Source organism: Arachis ipaensis, chromosome B5, assembly GCF_059453495.1.
Source record: "Arachis ipaensis isolate K30076 ecotype BB chromosome B5, ASM5945349v1, whole genome shotgun sequence".
Taxonomy (NCBI): domain Eukaryota; kingdom Viridiplantae; phylum Streptophyta; class Magnoliopsida; order Fabales; family Fabaceae; genus Arachis; species Arachis ipaensis.
Genome location: NC_142440.1, coordinates 159,401,671 through 159,421,832, shown reverse-complemented (window position 1 = coordinate 159,421,832; position 20,162 = coordinate 159,401,671). Strand labels below are relative to the sequence as shown.

The 20,162-nt window shown below is 35.1% G+C and overlaps 5 protein-coding genes across 6 annotated transcripts; 3 read left to right on the top strand and 2 right to left on the bottom strand.

Annotated features, from left to right (window-relative positions):
* Positions 1 to 896: 896 nt before the first annotated feature.
* On the bottom strand, positions 897 to 3,506 carry LOC107644934 (uncharacterized). 2 transcript variants are annotated; one of them, XM_021103345.2, is made up of 3 exons: positions 3,276 to 3,506; positions 1,589 to 2,950; positions 897 to 1,200 (listed from the first exon to the last, which is right to left on the bottom strand). In XM_021103345.2, the coding sequence occupies exon 2, from the start codon at positions 2,867 to 2,869 to the stop codon at positions 1,589 to 1,591; it is 1,281 nt and encodes a 426-aa protein (XP_020959004.1). In that variant the 5' UTR covers positions 2,870 to 2,950; positions 3,276 to 3,506; the 3' UTR covers positions 897 to 1,200. The 2 variants fall into 2 exon arrangements, with proteins under 2 accessions (XP_020959004.1, XP_088342301.1); XM_088486175.1 differs by lacking the exon at positions 897 to 1,200 and adding an exon at positions 1,287 to 1,492.
* A 1,687-nt stretch (positions 3,507 to 5,193) lies between these two features.
* UVH6 (RAD3-like DNA-binding helicase protein) lies at positions 5,194 to 9,809 on the top strand. The gene is made up of 12 exons (XM_016348896.3): positions 5,194 to 5,854; positions 6,425 to 6,705; positions 7,030 to 7,112; positions 7,199 to 7,602; positions 7,742 to 7,935; positions 8,040 to 8,220; positions 8,324 to 8,448; positions 8,517 to 8,606; positions 8,736 to 8,814; positions 8,903 to 8,979; positions 9,162 to 9,270; positions 9,458 to 9,809. Exons 1-12 carry the CDS (start codon positions 5,321 to 5,323, stop codon positions 9,578 to 9,580), a joined length of 2,280 nt encoding a protein of 759 aa, XP_016204382.1. The 5' UTR covers positions 5,194 to 5,320; the 3' UTR covers positions 9,581 to 9,809.
* A 669-nt stretch (positions 9,810 to 10,478) lies between these two features.
* LOC107644933 (sm-like protein LSM3A) lies at positions 10,479 to 11,893 on the top strand. The gene is made up of 3 exons (XM_016348899.3): positions 10,479 to 10,654; positions 10,950 to 11,045; positions 11,433 to 11,893. The coding sequence occupies exons 1-3, from the start codon at positions 10,535 to 10,537 to the stop codon at positions 11,511 to 11,513; spliced, it is 297 nt and encodes a 98-aa protein (XP_016204385.1). The 5' UTR covers positions 10,479 to 10,534; the 3' UTR covers positions 11,514 to 11,893.
* On the bottom strand, positions 11,780 to 14,822 carry FBP (Inositol monophosphatase family protein). The gene is made up of 11 exons (XM_016348898.3): positions 14,424 to 14,822; positions 14,300 to 14,347; positions 14,120 to 14,194; positions 13,899 to 14,027; positions 13,212 to 13,325; positions 13,033 to 13,119; positions 12,794 to 12,864; positions 12,628 to 12,693; positions 12,462 to 12,548; positions 12,236 to 12,311; positions 11,780 to 12,098 (listed from the first exon to the last, which is right to left on the bottom strand). Exons 1-11 carry the CDS (start codon positions 14,580 to 14,582, stop codon positions 11,991 to 11,993), a joined length of 1,020 nt encoding a protein of 339 aa, XP_016204384.1. The 5' UTR covers positions 14,583 to 14,822; the 3' UTR covers positions 11,780 to 11,990.
* A 2,382-nt stretch (positions 14,823 to 17,204) lies between these two features.
* LOC107641561 (putative F-box protein At4g22660) lies at positions 17,205 to 18,065 on the top strand. The gene has a single exon (XM_016345047.3). The coding sequence runs from the start codon at positions 17,205 to 17,207 to the stop codon at positions 18,063 to 18,065; it is 861 nt and encodes a 286-aa protein (XP_016200533.1).
* The last annotated feature ends 2,097 nt before the right edge of the window (positions 18,066 to 20,162 follow it).

Below are 20,162 nucleotides of genomic sequence, written 5' to 3'. Positions count from 1 at the left end.
TAACATTGAATCACTTTTACAAACGTTAGGAATACAAATAGAACGATTTAAACGTTAGGGACACAAATAGAATTTACCCCAAACGTTGAGGACAAAAACGATACTTTACTCTTGAATCTAAACACAAATAGTGGGTATAATATTAAAATCGACCACATACAAATGAGACCTAATTAAGAATGAATACATCCAAGTGAGAATAATTGAAAAATATAGTCTGATTTGTTAGTATAATTGATAGTAGGATAACATTGAATCACTTTTATAAACGTTAAGGACACAAATAGGACGATTTAAACGTTAGGGACACAAATAGGACTTACCCCAAACGTTGGGGACAAAAATGATACTTTACTCTTTTTATAATTATGATAATTGTTAATTGACACGTCAGCATTTAACTTTAACTCCAACTAACTCAATTGACAGATGGTCAATTTTGTCAAAATTAATTTTCATTTTGTGAAAATTAATTTTCTTTTAAGAGTTTTTTGTCGATAACATTTTTTAGATACCATTTTATCAGCGTCTAAATCTTTCTATTACCGAATTGGTATTTGCCTCGAAAATAGAACGCTTGGAAAGTAAACTAGTGAATTTATACTATAGCCACAATACACTCACTCTACTAAGCAAATCTATGTGCACAATCTGAATAATTCAGAAGAGTTCCAGAAGAGTAACAAATTTCAGTTGTTTAACATGAAAACATGCAGAGTGATAGGATTATTTACAAGTTAGTGGAAGTATTCTTACTCAGATCATGAAGTATAGAATCAACAACATAGGAACCACTTTCCCATAATTTTAAGTATTTGTTTCTATCTCTCTCATAATTCTTAAACAACATATATGAGAGGATCCTAATGATACTAATATATAAAGGACTGCACTGAAACGAACTTGAAGTTTAGACTTAGAATTATTAATTATTCAGCATAGCATCTCCATTAACAACAATCCATCTCAAAAGCTTAGCTTCATGAGGATCATAATGTTCAGTAATAGTTTAAACAATACTATCCTCTAAGGGCAAGATTGATTCTGAACAAGAATTACAACTAATATCCATTCATATATGTGACATTGATCAAACCAACCCAACATGCTTGATTTGGAACATTTTTCATCCCAAGTGATATTCTGAGGGATTGGCAACTTCAAACTAGGTAAAATTATTGAACTTCTTTTAGTCTTGTGCTGTTAAAGAGATGACAGGTAAGACAGTTCGGAACAACAATGATTTCAAGAATTTAAAAATGAAATGGCATGAATATGGAAACATATAGCTGCTAAGTTAACTCATTAATATTCCAAAATAAAAGAGATCTTAGATCCACCAATGTTTAAATATAGGACCATCGTCGGCAAAGCCTCCGCAGAGATCATCGTGCATCACCGACTCGAATTGTGAAGTTCCCAAATCTAATTCCAATGGCTGAGAATGATTAATTGTTTCCTAAGTTTCCCCACCAAAAATGTATACTTTCGCCTAAAACGAACCAAAGATAACTAAACTAAAAACTCGAAAGGAAGGACCTTGCATGTAAAGTAATTGCCAAAAAGCTTGTAAGTAAAATTTGCTAACCTAGTTCAAACCAGAAACCAATTCCTTTCGCTTCAGCTCTAAAGCAAGACGTTCGTTCTCAAGCTTCATCCTTTCATTCTCCAGCTTCAACTTCTCCAACTCCCGATCTTTCTTCTTACTGAACTTCTGCCACTTGAATCTCTGCTTCTCTACTTCCAACATCTCGATCTGTATCTGTAATTTCTGTTCTTCTAACTGAATTGCGCGAGACTCAACCCATTGCTTCTGTAACCATGCTGCTCTCAAGTTTTCAGGTAAAGCTTGATTTACATCTGATTGGACCATCTGTCCATGAGTGTGCAAACTTTTGTTATATTCTTGACAATTTAGAGAATTCCCAAAAGTAGAAGAATCTTCTTGGTCTTGTCCTTGTTTTAATTTCTTCATAGGTCCGACTAATGCCCCGTGGATTCCTCTGCAATCCCCATGGGAAGCATGATTCTCTTCAAATTCATCATGATCATCAGTTTCCATATCTTGATCATCTTCGTCATGATCATCTCTACTTCGGAGAGCTAGCTGCAGTGATCGTTGCAATGCAATGTCATGGGGTAAATGCAATCTATTATTATTATGGTAAGAACACATCTCCTCATAAAAAAGCTGTTTTGAGTTTAGTATTTTCCGAACATCATCCTTTTCTTTCTCAGAAAGATAGTCAATTACATCCAACAGGGCCGGATTTTCAACAACCTGACAAGAAGTACCCCTGCCAAGCATTTCATTAAGCCTTTTATAGCGTTTATTGAGATCATTGAATTTATCCTCACATTGCTGAGGGGAAACATGATAACCCCTTTCAGCCATGGCCTTGGAAATAGTCTTCCATTTGCCCTTTTTTTGAAGGACCATGAATTTTCTTCTTCCGGCACCATCAGAAGTCGAATCTTCGCCTATATATGAAACAGCTGTTATCATAAGCTTCACCATCTTATCGGTCCACTTGATCCGTTGCCAAGGCGACCCCTTCTTCGTTCTGCCTGCTTCATGATGACCCTCACCACCATCTTCAGTCAAACTCGGCTCTTCTTCATCGCTTAATGAGTTTTTGTTTCTATCTCCCTTACCAAACTCAGCCATTGACATAGTCTGATCACACATTGTAAGTGGAAAATTCGAGGACTTCCCCGAAGACCCATGGCAAGGATGATTTTGATGCTGGGTCATGGCATGCGGCGCATGCTGTGATTGGTGATGAAGCCGCATTGAAGCAGGCAAATCAAAACCACCAAAAGAAGCTCCACCTTGAACAGTACCACCCTGTGGCAAATTCCCTTCCATTGCTTCACAAAGAAACCACCCACCAGAATCAAACCAATGAACTCATTCCACCTTAAATCCTATAAATGATGTTCATCAAACCTACAGATTAAAATCAACAATCCAATTTCAATGAAATCCACCAAGGTCCAAGCAAACCCTTTTCAATCCCACCTACAATCTTCTAGAATTTCAGCTAAAAACACACCACCTAAAATCCACCCCCCATAAAAAAAAAAGGAACCCTTTTCCAAAACACCATTTCATATACCAATATTTGCAGCCAACAAGAACTTAAATTTCACAATCCAACACCAGTTCCACAAACACCCAGAAACAAAAACTAGAAGAAAATGCTGAACAAAATAATAATAACAACAGCAAGAGCAAATAAATTAAAATAAAAGGAAAAAAATAGTGCAAAAACCTTTGAGAAGATGAAGAGTGAATGTGACTGTGGAAGTCGAGGTAACTAGTTACGGAATGGAAAATCAGGTGAGAATCTGAGATGCCCAGAAGCAAAGACAGAAGCTTTTTAAGTGAAAATGAAGGCACGTGAGTGAAAAAGGGTTTAGAAAACGCATATGAGACAAGAGAGAAGCAGCCCAAGACAAAGACGGGTTTTGTGGTAAGCAAGCAAGTTCCCTAGGTAACTGTTCTGTTCTATGCCTTGTAACTTTGTAAGTTGGAACTTGGAACTATCTATCTATTAATCTATAGAAAAATTTTCAAATATAGCGGTATATTTCTATTTCAGTCATTTTTAATCGTTAATTTTAAGAAGAAATATAGGGAGCCAAATGGAATATCTGTATAATGTGTACAATTGAGATGAATGATTTCATGACATGGTATAATCATTAGTGTTACTTTTTTCTATTAGTTTAAGCTTTTGAGATGAATGGTTTCATGACATGGTATCACAGCTCTAGATTTAAAAAGTTAAGAATTCGATCCTTAGTGAACTCCAAAATCAGCTTAAGTTTTTTGGATGAGTGGTTTTATAATATGAGATGTTTATTATCATGATACTCAAATTATTCTAAATAGTATGGGTGATATTCATTTTTTAACTCATAGTCTATTGTATACATTATACAAATATTTCGTTAGCTTCCTTAACGATATTCTAATTTTAATTATAAAAAATATATATAATATACATAATTACGATTAACAGTTAAAAATTATTAACATCCGTGTGTATCTATATATTTAAAAACTTTCTTAATTTATATATGTATGTAACTATGCAAGTGAAATGAAAAACTAGTAAAGTAAATAAGGAAGGATTAATTTATGAATAGTTTTATAATTTTTTTATGTATGAAACTATGACTTTTGTTAACTTAATTTAATAGTAATTAAATTTATTTGTTATTTTATTAACATTCTCATTTTAAAAAAGTTTAATTTATACTCAATTACCTTAAAAGGTAAAATACTATAAGAAGGAATAGTTTAACTTTATTCTGAAATTGAAAAAAAAAAAAAAAAAAAAGCTAAGATGAAGAAGTAAATGACATGAATTCCTACAGAGAATTAGCTACATAAACATCATGTACAGCACAACACTTATCTTTTTAAAAAAATTAAGCCATTTTTCAAAAGTCCAATAAATGTAGCCTATTATGATGTTCATTATTATAATTAAAGAGAAATTATTTTTTCATTATTGTTTGGTAATCATTAAGTATATATTAAGTATATATGTTTTTATAATATAATGGATAAATTTATTATTTCTTCTTATTTTTTATTGATACATCAATAATTTTAATATTAAAAAAATATTTACATAAATAATACACATAACATTATTCATTACTATCAAGAAGTTGTAGCCACCACTCTCCAATAGCAGAAACCATATTGCTCCCAGAGGTGTCATTTGCATACAAGAACTTTTAGTATTACTTTCATAATAAGTCAAAGAGTTTAATTTTTATTATAAAATATTTTATACTGTCATATAAGTACAAATGTTTTTTAGATAATTATTTATATAATTAAAATAAAAAGAGTTTAATTTTTATTGTAAAATATTTTATACTATTATATAATTACAAACGTTTTTTTATATAATTATTTATAAAATTAAAATAAAAAATAATTATTTTTATTAATGTGATATTATGTAATTAGATACACGTGTAAAACAGTTTTATATATTTTAAATTAAATGGGTCACAGGTGCTAAATGGACGTGCACCATTTTACCAATATCAACAAAAACATTGGGCCTTTCATAGGCCCAATGTTTGGGCATAGGCCCATTTGACGAACCCAACCGTAAAAGGCCGTAACCCAAATAAAAACAAATGCCTGCACCGTGCAGGAACCCTGCAGCACTGCACCGGAGATGAGAAAACAGCGATTGTAGAAGCTCAAAACCTCAAAACCCATCGTCATTCTCATTTCTTCAATTTCTTCTTCTTCTTCACATTGACACAAAAACGGAAACTTTGAAGGATGAAGTTCCAAATAGAGGACGTAACAGTGTACTTCCCCTACGACAACATCTACCCGGAGCAATACGCATACATGCTTGAGCTCAAGAGAGCGCTCGACGCAAAAGGACACTGCCTCCTCGAGATGCCCACCGGCACCGGCAAAACCATCGCACTCTTATCACTAATCACCAGCTACGTCCTCTCCAAGCCCCACGCGCCTCTCAAGCTTCTCTATTGCACGCGCACCGTTCACGAGATGGAGAAGACCCTTGCTGAACTCAAGCTTCTCCATGACTACCAGATTCGCCACCTTGGTCCCGCCGCCAAGATTCTTGCGCTTGGATTGTCCTCCAGGAAGAACCTCTGTGTCAATCAGAGGGTTCTTACGGCGGAGAATAGGGATTCCGTTGATGCTGGCTGCCGGAAACTGACCGCCAGCTGGGTTAGGGCGCTTGCCGCTGAGAACACCTCCGTGCCTACCTGCGAGTTCTTCGAGCAGTACGAGAGGGCTGGCTCTGCTGCGGTGCTTCCGCCTGGTGTTTATACATTGCAGGTTCTTTTCTCTTTCCCCCTTAAAGGTTTGATTTTTGGATTTTGGATTGGCTTGTTTGTGATGTTTTGTGTTTTGAAGTGTTAGGTGTTAAATGACTGTGAAGTGTACTTAGAGGAATTTAAGTTTGGTGGGGTGAGATGATTGATTTTGAGCAGTTTTGGGATGCTGTTTCCTCTTTGAAATTTTTATTATCTAACCTTTTGTAAACTGATAAAAATTTAAATTTTGATTGGTTTTGGATATTACCTGGTGCTGAGTTTTTTATGTTGCCTGAAAAGTTGGATTTTGATCGGTATGGAGTGTTCAATGATTCTAAAATGTTCGGGTGCTAGGTGATTTTGATTGTTAAGTTCAACTTTGATCATGTTTTGATGCTTACTGATCCGTTGGCTAAAAAGAATTTGATTTTTAGTGTTGCCTATTCTTATTAATGTTCAGAATCTAAGTGGTGGCTGAGTTTAGTGAAGATTTCAATCTTTTGCATTTTCAGCTGTTTTGCAATATTGTGCTTTTTTTACTTAATTGACTTTCTGATGTGATTAATTGTGGATTTTTTCCGTGCGGTTGTAGGATCTGAGAATATTTGGGAAGGAAAAGGGGTGGTGTCCTTATTTTTTGGCACGACATATGGTGCAGTTTGCCAATGTAGTGGTGTATAGCTATCAGTATTTGCTTGATCCTAAGGTGGCTGGCATAATATCTAAGGAAATGCAGAAAGAGTCAGTTGTTGTATTTGACGAGGCTCATAATATTGATAATGTGTGTATTGAAGCACTTAGTGTGAGTGTGAGGAGGCAGACTATTGAAGGTGCTAGAAGAAATCTCCATAGAATGAGCCAGGAAATTGACAAGTATGTACTGCTTCTAATTTCTACGTTTCTCCTGCTGTCTTGTTATATGGCTCCATTGTTTTTTTACATGACAAGATGAAGGGTTTTGTTTTGGTGATTGTTCAACTTCTGAATAATAGTACAGTGTCCAAAATATTTTTCTGCTTTTCATTTGCTGGCTTGATTCATAAAAGTGAAGTATTTTGTATGCATTAAATTTTGCTATGGGTGCTTGAAATCCCTACCCCTTGCCTTCATTATTGTGCCATTGTTGCTTTAGTTGCCTTATCTAACCATAGCTGGCATTTGATATGGATTCACTTAACTATTTGAACTGGTAGGAAGGTTCAAGGCCACTGACGCCGGTAGACTCCGTGCTGAATACAACAGGCTTGTTGAGGGATTAGCACTAAGAGGAGACCTTCCAGGTATGTAGGAATGTGAGGCTTTTTATTTTCACTGTCTTAATGTCGCCACCAGTCATCACTAAACGAAACTTCTTTTCTTGGCATAGCCACGGATGCTTGGCTTGCAAATCCGGCACTGCCTGATGATATACTAAAGGAAGCTGTACCTGGAAATATACGCCGTGCTGAACATTTTATGCAAGTTTTACGTAGATTAGTTCAATATCTTGAAGGACGCTTGGAAACTGAGAATGTGGAGAAGGAAGGCCCTGTAGGCTTTGTTACCTCCATTCTTAACCATGCTGGAATTGACCAGAAAACACTGAAATTCTGTTATGACCGGCTGCATTCATTGATGATGACATTGGAAATTACAGATACTGATGAGTTCCTACATATCCAAACTATATGTGATTTTGCCACACTTGTGGGCACATATGCTCGTGGTTTTTCCATCATAATTGAACCATTTGATGAAAGAATGCCGCATATTCCGGATCCTGTATTGCAGGTTAGCAATGTTCTGATATATTTTCACCCAATTACTCCTTTTAAACCTATTAAAATTAGTACTATGTTTCGTGAGATTTATTTGGCTCTTATGTGGATCAATCACATTTTCATACTTTTGTTTATCTATGATGTTTCAGCTCTGTTGCCATGATGCTTCTCTTGCCATAAGGCCAGTGTTCGAGAGGTTTCAGTCAGTTGTGATTACATCAGGCACACTTAGCCCTATAGATCTGTATCCCCGGCTTCTGAATTTCAACCCTGTTGTTAGTCGAAGTTTTACAATGTCCTTAACAAGAGATTGTATATGCCCCATGGTTCTTACCCGTGGCAGGTATTCCTGTTATTCTAGTTTCGCTATTTAAAGAGGAGCTTGATGCATTTGTTCCTTCACCTGTTTTGTTATCTTCTTAATTGTTAATCTGGTTGTTGTTTCAGTGATCAGCTTCCAGTCAGTACCAAATTTGATATGAGAAGTGATCTGGGTGTAGTAAGGAATTATGGAAGGCTCCTGTTGGAGATGGCTTCAGTTGTTCCAGATGGGATCGTTTGCTTCTTTGTCAGCTACTCATATATGGATGGGATAGTCAATACCTGGAATGAAACTGGAATCCTGAAGGTACATGATTACTTTATTTACCTGATTTCCTCCGTCCTCTTGCTATTAATGTCCATTTAATTGTTTCGTCGATTCGTCGTTCTAAAAAGCATCTTGTTGGCAGGAAATAATGCAGCATAAGCTTGTCTTCATAGAAACCCAAGATGTAGTCGAAACCACATTAGCTCTTGACAACTATCGCAAGGCCTGTGATTGTGGAAGAGGCGCTATATTTTTTTCCGTTGCTAGGTAAGTTGTTGAAAACATACTCCGAAATCTGGTTCATCTGTGCTTATGACTGTAAGTGCTTGTTTCAGGGGAAAAGTTGCTGAAGGTATAGATTTTGATCGTCATTATGGGAGACTAGTAATCATGTTTGGTGTTCCTTTTCAGTATACATTAAGCAAGTGAGTCCTGTTTATTTAAGGTTCTGAATAAGAGTAGCTTACAACACTCGGATTTACCCTTTCTTTTTGCTTGTGGAAATTATGGAGCTTAGATTGCTTGTTTCACTTACTAGAGCACTAAACTTTCAGGATTTTGCTTGCACGCCTGGAATACCTGCGTGATACTTTTCAAATTAAGGAAGGAGATTTTCTTACTTTTGATGCCTTGGTATATTATCTCTCTCGTTCATAATTGTTGATGCTTACTGAACGTATTGAAAAACTGATCCTTGGTAACATTGTTTGCGCATGAACAGAGACAAGCTGCTCAGTGTGTGGGTCGGGTAATCCGTTCAAAGGCTGATTATGGAATGATGATTTTTGCAGACAAAAGGTTAGTATCCTTTCATCAACACGAGATCATTTGCAGAAAATGAGAGGGTTCATGTAGGTTATTCTGCAGATTAAACATAGTACCTGTGATGAATGCATCACTTACATGGTTTTGGCTTCCTTTTGATTTTCTCTTTGATAGAGTTTCGCGAGTAAATGCTTGTTGGTTATAATTGTCTGCAGATATAGTCGTCATGACAAACGCTCCAAGTTACCTAGTTGGATACTCTCTCATCTACATGATGCCCACCTAAACTTGAGCACAGACATGGCTTTGCATACGGCACGCGAGGTATGTCTTCCTTTTCATGGTCAATTTGTATTTTGAATTGTGCAGTCAAGCTGATTTTGCACCAAAGTTTACAAAAGTTCTTTGTATATCTTAGCATGATTCACAATTAGAGTTATCATACTCACAAGTGATGTAAATATCCGATAATATGATTGCGCATTGACAACTTCTGATCCGCCATATGCAGTTTCTTAGGAAAATGGCACAACCTTACGACAAGACGGGTGGCAGTACCGGCAGGAAGACACTGTTGTCTCAAGAAGACTTGGAGAAGACGGCTGATGGAAGCTTTGTTGAGTCGTTGTTTTGAGGCTTTTATTTGCTTTTTTGGCTCCCAAATTTTTTACTTTGAGTGGGGCTGGGTAGCTCTTCCCTTTGGATGTAAAGAAAGTGCATATTGGTGAAAATGGTGCCATGCAGCATGGAAGGGACCCAAAACCTTAGATTTTATGTTCTGTTGAGTCTTGTAATAGGATTATTGGAAACTAGGTAACTTTATTTACTATACATGCATTTTTACCATGAGTTCTGTTCTTTAACCCATCCTCTTATATTTACAATTGATTGAAATTTAGTTGCTTCATCTGATAATGTTCATTTGTAAATTTAAAACTTGCTTAAAACATAATGTGATTTTCAAATGTTAGGAATTGTATGAAATTTGTTTTATTGTTTTTTTTTGAAGTATATCAATAAATTAATGAATGTTGGATCAAACATTTGATTTCTTCTTTTTTCTTGAAAACAAAGAATTATAAAAGTTTTATAGAGAACTAATTGTGTATTATCACTTTAGTAAAAATAATTAATTTTTATCAATTATATTACATATACACAAAATATTAAACACATATTAAAATATAAAATATATATTAAAAATAAAATAAACAATACATATTTATACATAAATATACAATAATTAATTTTTTGTATACGGATAATATTTTTAAATTTTTATATTTACTACTTAAAAAGTAATCTAAACATATGAATCTCATCAGAAGACTGTTAAACTCTTTACACATCAAAATCAAACTAAACAAAATCTCAATACTCATAATTGTAACATAAAAAAGATCAATTGCAGCTTAAAAAAGCACAAGGCGAACATGTATGATTTATTTGTGGATTGGGCCATGGAAAATGGGCTGTTATAACATAGGCCCATTAGAATTCACAATTGTAATGGTCCTCCCTCGCTCGCTCCATTGACTGTGTGTGTGGGAGTCTCTCTGTCTTCGAAGAGAGAGAGAGAGAGAGAGCAATGGCTGCTGCAGAAGAAGAAAGCGCTGTGAAGGAGCCTTTGGATCTGATAAGGCTGAGCCTCGACGAGCGCATCTATGTCAAGCTCCGTTCCGACCGTGAACTTCGCGGCAAACTTCATGTATCTTCGTTTTCTATTCCATTACTCTCCGCACCTCTTTTCTTAGCTTCTTCTTCGCGTGCCCTACTTCACTTCAAATTTGCCTTCTTTACGATTTTAAGCTCGTAGCTTTCTGTTTGCTTTCACTGCGTTCATTCTTTTACTTGAGTAATAGCTTCACAATGATAGTCGCAACAAAAAGGGGGAACTTTTTAGGGCTTTTAAATTAGTGATTTAAAATTTCAAATATCTCGTTTTGGATATTGTTCACGTTCTCTAACTAGTCCATTTTGGGGTTGCAAACATGAATTTTCAGGCTTACGATCAGCATCTAAATATGATCCTTGGTGATGTTGAAGAAATTGTTACTACTGTTGAAATTGATGATGAAACATACGAAGAAATTGTGAGGGTAAGTAAGAAGTTGTAATCAGCAAGGTTATCGTCTGTATCAGCTCAAAACAAAACATAGAACTGTGCGTCATTACTGGAAAATTTGATTGATTACATACTACTGCTTAGTAAGAAAACATTATACTATATATTATACAAATTTAAGATATCATCAGAAACTTCGTTGAATGAAGTTTAGCTTTGGGACCATTATTGGAATGTAGAAATGTCATCAATTTGTCTAAAGCCAATTTGTTTTGCTATTATGGATTTTGTTCATATATATAGGGAATGCACAATTTCATTTCACATAAGCAAACTAATGCATGTTTTATTTATTTATTTATTTATTTATTAAGAGGTAGATGCTTTCCTCTGAATGAGTTGTTTTTGCTTGTGATTTCAGACGACAAGGCGTACTGTTCCTTTCTTGTTTGTTAGGGGAGATGGAGTAATACTGGTTTCCCCGCCGCTGAGGACTGCATGACAATTGACATGGAGAGAATCTTTGTATTCATTTTAATGAAGATTATCAATCTTGCTGAAAATGTATTAACTTGTTAAGATAGTGGTTATGATTAGATTAGCCCTTAATTGCCGTGTTTGCTAGTGGTTCATTTCTGTTTGAGACACACAGATTTTAGTTTTATTGAGCATGAGAATCACAGCATGTACATGACTAGACTCTTGGTGGCAGTCAGTGTTGTCTTTACTTCTAAGTTGCTCCATAGATATGATTCTTGATAAGTCTCATTTCTTGAAAGAGTTGATACCATTATGAGAGAAACTAGTATGCCTTAATGCTATAAGATTGAAACTATGACAGCCAGTTGAAAGAAAAGGATGCAGTTATCCTTCTTTCATTAATATCCATGTTATCTCAATCAATTTATTCTTTATTCACAATTTGTTCTAAGATGCATGGATTGAGTGCATGGCGAAAGGACACTCTTTAGGGTGATTCCTACTTGGCCTCAGCAGCATAAAGAGCTTTGATTTCCTCAACATCATCGTAGCTTCCAAGGAATATGGGAGATCTCTCATGCAACTTCTTAGGAATCAAATCAAGTGCCTGTTAACATACATAGCCAATATGTTACTTCTTTGCAAATTAACTCCTTCACAAAACCATGCAGCAAAAGTGGTGGGTGCGAGAAGAAAAAAAATATTTTTTAAAAAAGAAAAAGTTCTTAAAAACCAGTAAATTACCCGTTGTTTGCCAGTGAATGCTTGTCCCCCTGCCTGTTCCATCAAAAATGACATTGGAAATACCTCGTATAGTACACTACACACAAAACAAGCTAAATTAAGGTTCTTTCTTCATCTTGGTCTTCTTCTTCTTCGTTTGGCTCCATATATAGAACAAAAGTAAGAATATTAAATTATTAATAATGCAGGGCCAATAAAAAATTTAGTAATGCAGGGCTTGACATACCGTAGTTTTCCATTAGGACTCTTTTTATCAGCAGGGTACAAAAAGATACCTCCATATAGCAATGTTCGATGAACATCAGCTACCATACTGTTAATGTATATAAAACTATGTTGGAAGAGAAGATGAGTGGCAATGAATAATCACACATGTTGAGAAACCATGATACCTTCCAATATATCTTAGAGACTTTGGTGATGAACCATCTTTGGGGAACTTGCATCTCTCCACATAACTTAAGGAAAAACATGATTTGCAATATTGTCAAAAGTTGCAGCATAGTTTCCGAAAGGGGAAAACATTTTTACTATAAACATTACAGAATTCAAACGTACAAGGCAGTAGGACCATCCCAGTTCTTAGCATTTCCTTCATTCACTGAATAAATCTTGCCTTTCTTTGGGATCTGCAGAGTAATAGTAGTAGCTTAGCTTGCATTGCATAACGTGTTTGAAGTTTGAACAGATTGAAATTTGTATCCAAATACATTGACTAACGAATTTATAAAAAAGTAACCAACAGAAAAAAGTTAACATATTTGTCATCGATGAATGAGCAGAAATAGTAGTACTACCTTGATGTCAGGGTGAGTTAGTATGAACTCACCAAGTGATGGGTCAAGCGTGAAACCATTAACACCACTACCAGTGGTTAACACAAACTGCAAAAGTCAAAATCATCATCATATCTCAAATTTTAGAATAATCAAAGAGTTGTTTAATTAGTGATGAATTAAGTGTATGATGATCATACCGTGCAAGAGCTTCCATACATACAATAACCAGCAGCCAACATGTTCTTGCCAGGTTGCAAAACATCTTCTAGTGTTGGTTCATTCACATCGTTCACCATATAAATCCCAAATATCTACATCAAGAAAATACAAAGTTGACCACCACCTTATAAGTAACATAAAATATGTATTCTTTATTGGAATAATCATCCAACTTATCTGGTTTATTTGAGACGTTGACTTTAGAAATGAAGATATATTTGTTTCCTATCTATAAGATAAGAATATAATTATATAAGATCTGAATTATTTGACACCTTATTAAATGGTAACAAGCCTAAACCATTCAGACAATAAAAAATATAATAATTCATGTGTGCATATCCTCTGTCAATTAGCATACACATTCCGTGTGGATGCAAAGTATACTAAATTCATACGTATAAAATTGATAAAATATAGAAAAATCTAGTATATTAACCAATATTAACCAATTATAACTTTAATTTTTATGTCGAAGACAACCAATTATGTATTACCATATTAATAAAAATAATTAATATAAAAATATATTACTTAAAAAAAATTTAAATACATGAATCTACGTGTAAATGCATCAAAAATCAAACTCATCAATTATTAGCCAAATGTTATTAACACTATCTATATATGTGGAATTGCAGGTAAGAAAGGAAGATGATAGGTACGGTGCCAATTGAAACGCCACAATCAATGTTAGAGGAACCATCCAAAGGATCAAAAACGACGCAGTACTTTCCACGCAAAGAAGGCTCCACGAAGGTTGCTTCCTCGTCTTCTTCCGAAACCAATATGCTCTGTTAACGAAGAAAAAAGAACAATCGATGATGAACAGAGAGGCAAATAAATCAAATCAAATCACATGAATGAACGAACGAACGGATCTTACAGTTCGGCCACTGCTAATCAAGGCCTTGATGAAGACTTCATTGGAAAGCACATCCAGTTTCTTCTGCTCTTCACCCTTTCATGTTCAATTCAAAGCACCAAAAGAACATAAATGAAATGAAATGAAATTCAAATCGAAATGAAAACGAAATGCAAATCCAGCCAAATTTATATATATTGCCTGAACGTTAGTCTCTCCAGCAAGTCCAATGAGTTTGGCGAGACCAGCCTGCGATGAATGAAATGAAGTGAAATTACATGAAATGAAATGAAAGTGAATTAGGAAATGAATTGAATTAAGGTACCTTGTTAACAGAAGAGCAGACGAACTTGCAAGCAAGAACAATGTGACTGAGTAAGATGGTGAAATCACCGCGCGATTCAGGGTGCTTTGACTGTTCGTTAAGCACGAATCGTGTTATGGTCATCAGGTCCGTACGGTGTGCATCTGCGCTGTGGTCCATTCTCTTCAAGCTTAGTGACTCAGATTTTGATGCTGCGGTTGGGTTTTTTTGAGTTTTCAGTAATTCAAGTGACGGAAATTCAACGAAGAAGAAAAGGAGGGGTTTATCTATCTGATCCCACTTTTGACACGTGGCAACACGCGCTAACTTCCATTATACTCTTTTCGATGTGCGTGCCACTGTCAGCACTCTCTCATCCTTGCATTCCTTCGTTATCATCATATCCCTTCCTTCCTACTCAGATTTTTGGGGAAAAAAAAAATTAAATAAGAGGAATTAATTAAGTGAAGTACGTATACGATGTCACGTTTTCTAAAATTAACGAATAAGGGAAGAGAAGTTAGAGAATAGTGTTAGAAAGCTAACAAGTTTTGTGATTTGTAACCATTAGTTAGCTATTATTAATATTTTTAATAGTATAAATTTTATCTAATATTATAGAATTATTCACTTTTTTTTTAATGATTAAATACTAACTAAATTTTAATAAAAATATTGACCTCTTAAATTTTTTTAAAGTTAAATTTTAAAATAATCTCTCACATAAAAAAATCCTTATGCAATAATAATAATAATAATACAAAAACATATATTTTATATAATATTTTAAATTTAGATTTCTTTCATATATATATATATATATAGAAAGAGAGAGATCAGAGTAAAAAAAATTACCAATATACATTATTATTATTATTTGTATTAAAAAAGCTTGACAATATTAAAATATTAAAAAATGTAACTAAATATCATTTAATTTAGGAAAACTGAGTAATATTTTAAAGCTAGTTTGTTTTATTTATGTCATTTGTCTTTATAAATTTAAATTTAAAATTCGAAACATTAAAATATTTTTATCTTATTCTTATAAGATTATATAAGACTAAATCTCTATAATGGTCCTCCGGATTCAGCTCGTGTACTAATTTAGTCCTTAAGATTCTAATTGCACTGTTTATATCCTCCAGGTTGCATTCTAAACTATATAACGGTCTTTTACTAGAATTTTGGTGTGACTCAGTGACAGCTTTACTTATGTGGCACAGTCACTGCCACGTAGGACCTCATTGTGGACGGATGACGTGGATAGTTCTTTGAAATTTCCTAATTTAGTTCATGTCCTCTTTTTAAACCCTAAAACTTCGTCTGCCTCCCCTCAATATGATTCTCTCAATCAACATCTCCTTCTTCATCTCTTGTCTACACTAATAGCCGTCCCAATCAGAGAAATTGGGAGTCACGTTGCAGAAAGTTCGAACCGGTCATTGTTGACGGAGAACTGAACAAGAAGCACAACGCAAAGCAGGCATGGGCAGATTTCGGATTGGTGCGGTTGTGGTTGTCGCCTGGTGCTTAGGTGGTCAGCGACGGAGACACACTCTAACAAGTCCTTTTTTGGTTGTCCCAACTATAATGTGAGTGAAGGTAACTAATTTGTAATCCAATGCCTTGATTTTTTGCTGTGACATTAATTTATGGAGGGATGTTTGCATACAAGTGGAAAAAAATTGTATGATTTATTCGTCTGGACAGATTATGTGCAATAGGAGCTGCCTGAAAAAGTTGTTCCAGAAAATGATGTTGGTGAAAAAACAATGAACTTTGCATGGCGGGTGGACAAGATGGAAGCAGACATTAGAAATCTGAAATTCATTACTCAAGTTCTTGGGTTTGGGTTGTTGGTAGTTGTCGTTTTTATAGCAATGGTGCTATTAAAGGGCTGAGAACATGGCAATGTCTTGGTGTTAAGTTTTATTTCTTCCGTGGGTGCTTAAATTCAGGAATCGGTACAAACTTCAGAAAATTTGTAGAAGGGGTTGGCGGTGGTGATCTTTTTCTAGTAGGTAATTTTGCAGGTCTTGTGGCTGGTTCAACATTTAGTTCAGTGAACTACACAAAACACAAACAACAAATGAAAATCCAAACTCATCATCCACTAAACCTTTTTTAGAGTTATTAGTGAAGAATTAATAAAAAAGTATATTAAAGAATTAATGTTAAACTTTTTGAGAATCGTCTAGTTCAAAACAACTTGGTTGTGACAGTTCAATCTCTGAAGCTTGACCAATAGGAGCAAAATTGGTTGCAGTCAGAATATTGTTTGTAACAGTAGCAGTAGCTGTACCAGTAGCAGTTGCAGTGACCTGGGTAGTAGCTTTCTTAGGGTCTTTAGCAGCCTTTGCAGCTGCAGCAGCGTAGCTGTTGGAACATATCAACAAGTAAAACCCTAACAACATATGGATTTCAACAAATTCTGAATGCATCGTGTAAGAGTAACTTAAACAATTGCCTGTCCGAAGAATGAAAAATGATCCAAAAAATTGAAAAAATAAATGACCTTCAAGCTAGATTAAAAGGTTTCTCAATCTTTGCTTCATTGGCTTCCCACAGACCTTCCACCAAATTCAGTGCAACAATGGAAATTTAGTCGATTATATAATATTAAAGTTAGAAATTTGAATTTAATTTAAAAAGAAAAAACGGTTTTAACGGCATTTCAAATTTAAATTTAAATCCCTGCGCGCGATCCCGTTATTTTTTATATAAAGGAGAGTAACACACTCATTTAACCCTACTAAAAACTCTGGAGACCAGAGCATTCTGAATTTAGCATTGCGAGATATGGCTGGAGTTGATCAATGGGCAAGCATACATCAAGATTTGTTGAACCAAATTACAAAGCGGTTCTATTCATACGAAGAATACCTTCAATTTCGATTCGTTTGCAAGCAATGGAACTTCAATCTTCCACAGAACCCCAGTGGCAACAAAGTTCCGTGGCTGCTATTGCCTATTGATACTGCTGCTGCTAAAAGATCTTCCAAAAAACCTAAGATACACGAAGGTACCATTTCAAAATTAACTGAGAGACGAACCCGTATCCTTGAAGAGGAGGAGATTTACTATCTTACAATGCCAGAGCTGCAAAACAACAAAATTTGTGGATCTTGTCATGGATGGTTAATAATCGTATTAATATACGAAGGCACCATACAAATGTTAAATCCATTTACAAAGGTTTGCGTCGATCTTCCTCCAATTTCAACTCTTCCCAATGTAATTGATATTCATGGTGACAAATGCACTCTTAATTTTGAGGATAGGGTTGACACTCTAGATACGATTTCAATGCATAAAATGAATGTTGTTTGGAAGGTTATTACGAATTCAGCACCTAACAATGATCGTTACAATGATTTTATGGCCGTGATCATATATGGACGTGGTATAAAATTGGCCTTTTACAAGCCCAATAACCCGAGATGGATCAAGTTTCCAACAAATCATAGGTCTATTGTAGATGTCATATTTTTTCAAGAGAAGATATATGCAGTGGGCTATGACTTCCAGATATATGAATTTGATACAAAGGAAAAATTAGAGCCAGTGAGAAGAATTTATGAAGGGACACCTCGTCATGGCTATGAGCCCTTAATTTTCCATTATAAATATTTGATTGGTTGTGATGATGGAAGATTATGAGAAAGTATAGGGAGCCAATGAGCTAAGCGTACAATGTGTACAATGAAGGTTTAGAAAGTATTAGAGATATGATTATTAGTGTTACATTGTACTGTCAGGTTACGCTTTTGGGATGAGTGGTTTCAGGATATGGTATTAGAGTTCCAGATTTGGAAGGTCAAGAGTTCGAACCTTGGTGAATCCAAAATTAATTTTTTATAACATGAGATGTTTATTATCCCTGGTATCCGGATGGTTATTCTGCATAGTATAGGTGATGTTCATTTTATTCATAAATCAAAGATTTAGTCCATTGTACACTTAGGCCATTGGCTCCCTAGCACTACTCGAAAATTATTGATGCTCGTACGACATATTGTTTCTAGGAAGCGAACATTGCGTCCGAATACGGAGACTATCGGATTCGATGTTTATAAATTGAATAAAAATGCAAAAGTATGGTCAAAAATATATAACTTAGAGAATTACGTATTAATAGTTGGACTCAGTTCTTCAATTCAGATATTGGCAAGCAATTGCAAAGGAAATAAGATCTATTTTAATGATAATGGATTAAATCCATCGAATGGTGTTTGGCATCATGATATTGGCATATTCAATTTGGAAGATGGTAGCTGTAAAAGAGCATTATCAGCTCTTAATTTTTTTTGTTCTCCTATTTGGATATTACCCTAGCTTAATTTTTTTTTTCTGGACTTTTTATTTGTACTTTTGGATCTGGGCATGTTTGCCTTATTTTTATTATTAGCATACAAGTTTGATATATAATGGTGAGATATATTTAATTATTTTAATTAAATATTATTTATTTGTGTGCGTATCTATACTAGAGTGAGACCCTAAAATAAAAAAATTAATGATATATTTTAATAAATATTATATTATTTAAAAATTAATTAAAATATATGTAAACTAATATATGTAAACTAAAATTAATTTTCACTGTCAGCATTCTCTCATCCTTGCGTTCTTTCGTTATCACCGTATCCCTTCCTTCTTACTCAGATTTTCGGAAAAAGAAAAATAAATAAGATGATGGTTAAACAATATATTTTAGTTTTAGGAAATCATATACAAACATTATCTAAAAATATAAGATCAAGGTCATAGTTAAAAGCTATGAAGCACGGATACTTCGCTGAGTTGTTGTGTCCGCATGTCGGACACATTTCGGACACGACACTCACTGACACTCGTCCGACACGCATGTCTGCTGTGTCCAACCGTGTCTTAATAAAAAATAAAAAATTCTTTTCCAGACACACCTAAACACACTGTTACGGCCATGGGTTCTCGCGGGTCAACCCGACCCGAGCTCCACCGGCCCGACTACACGCCTCTCAACCGACCCGGACACGCGTCCCGTATGGCTCTCTCGCAGCTATGGGACAGCGTCCTTGGGAATATGGGTCTGCCCTTCAGAGGGGCCCAATACTGACATGTATATAAGGAGAAGACTGACTCTTCTCCCAAGGTACGTCACGTCCCTACACCACCTTCATTCTGCCTGCACGTGTTCTGACAAGAGCGTCGGAGTGTCTTTGCAGATGGCACCCCCCTCACACGAAGTGCTCGGGACCTCGCGCCCTCGGACTAGAAGACCGTGACCAGACGAGCCCCTTCCTTCACCCCTGATCCTGACCTGAACCGTCTGGTAACCGATCCACCGAACATTAGCGCCGTCTGTGGGGACTCTCGTCCATGGACTATTAACGACTATTAGTCAAATCTATTAAATTATTTAACGACTTTCAACTATTAACTTTATATAAAATTAACTACATTTAAGTTTCTATCATAATAAGACGGTGTGCATTCTTTTATTCTGAGTATAATTCTCTGCTAATGCTAGGTTACTTCTTGAAAAATGGAGGAGTAACTAATGTCTTGGAGCCAATTCAGCCAAACATATTAAGAGGAAAAACAAAACTCACACTATTTGATGTAATAAAGATATTAAAGAAAGAATTGAAAGATATAGAGGTAAACGTGTCGGAATTTTCAATGGCTCTTTTTGTATACAAATCCAGACATGATCCCTTCAAATATTCTCCTCCTCTTACACACAAAATATATTATAGTACCTGAACAGAGATA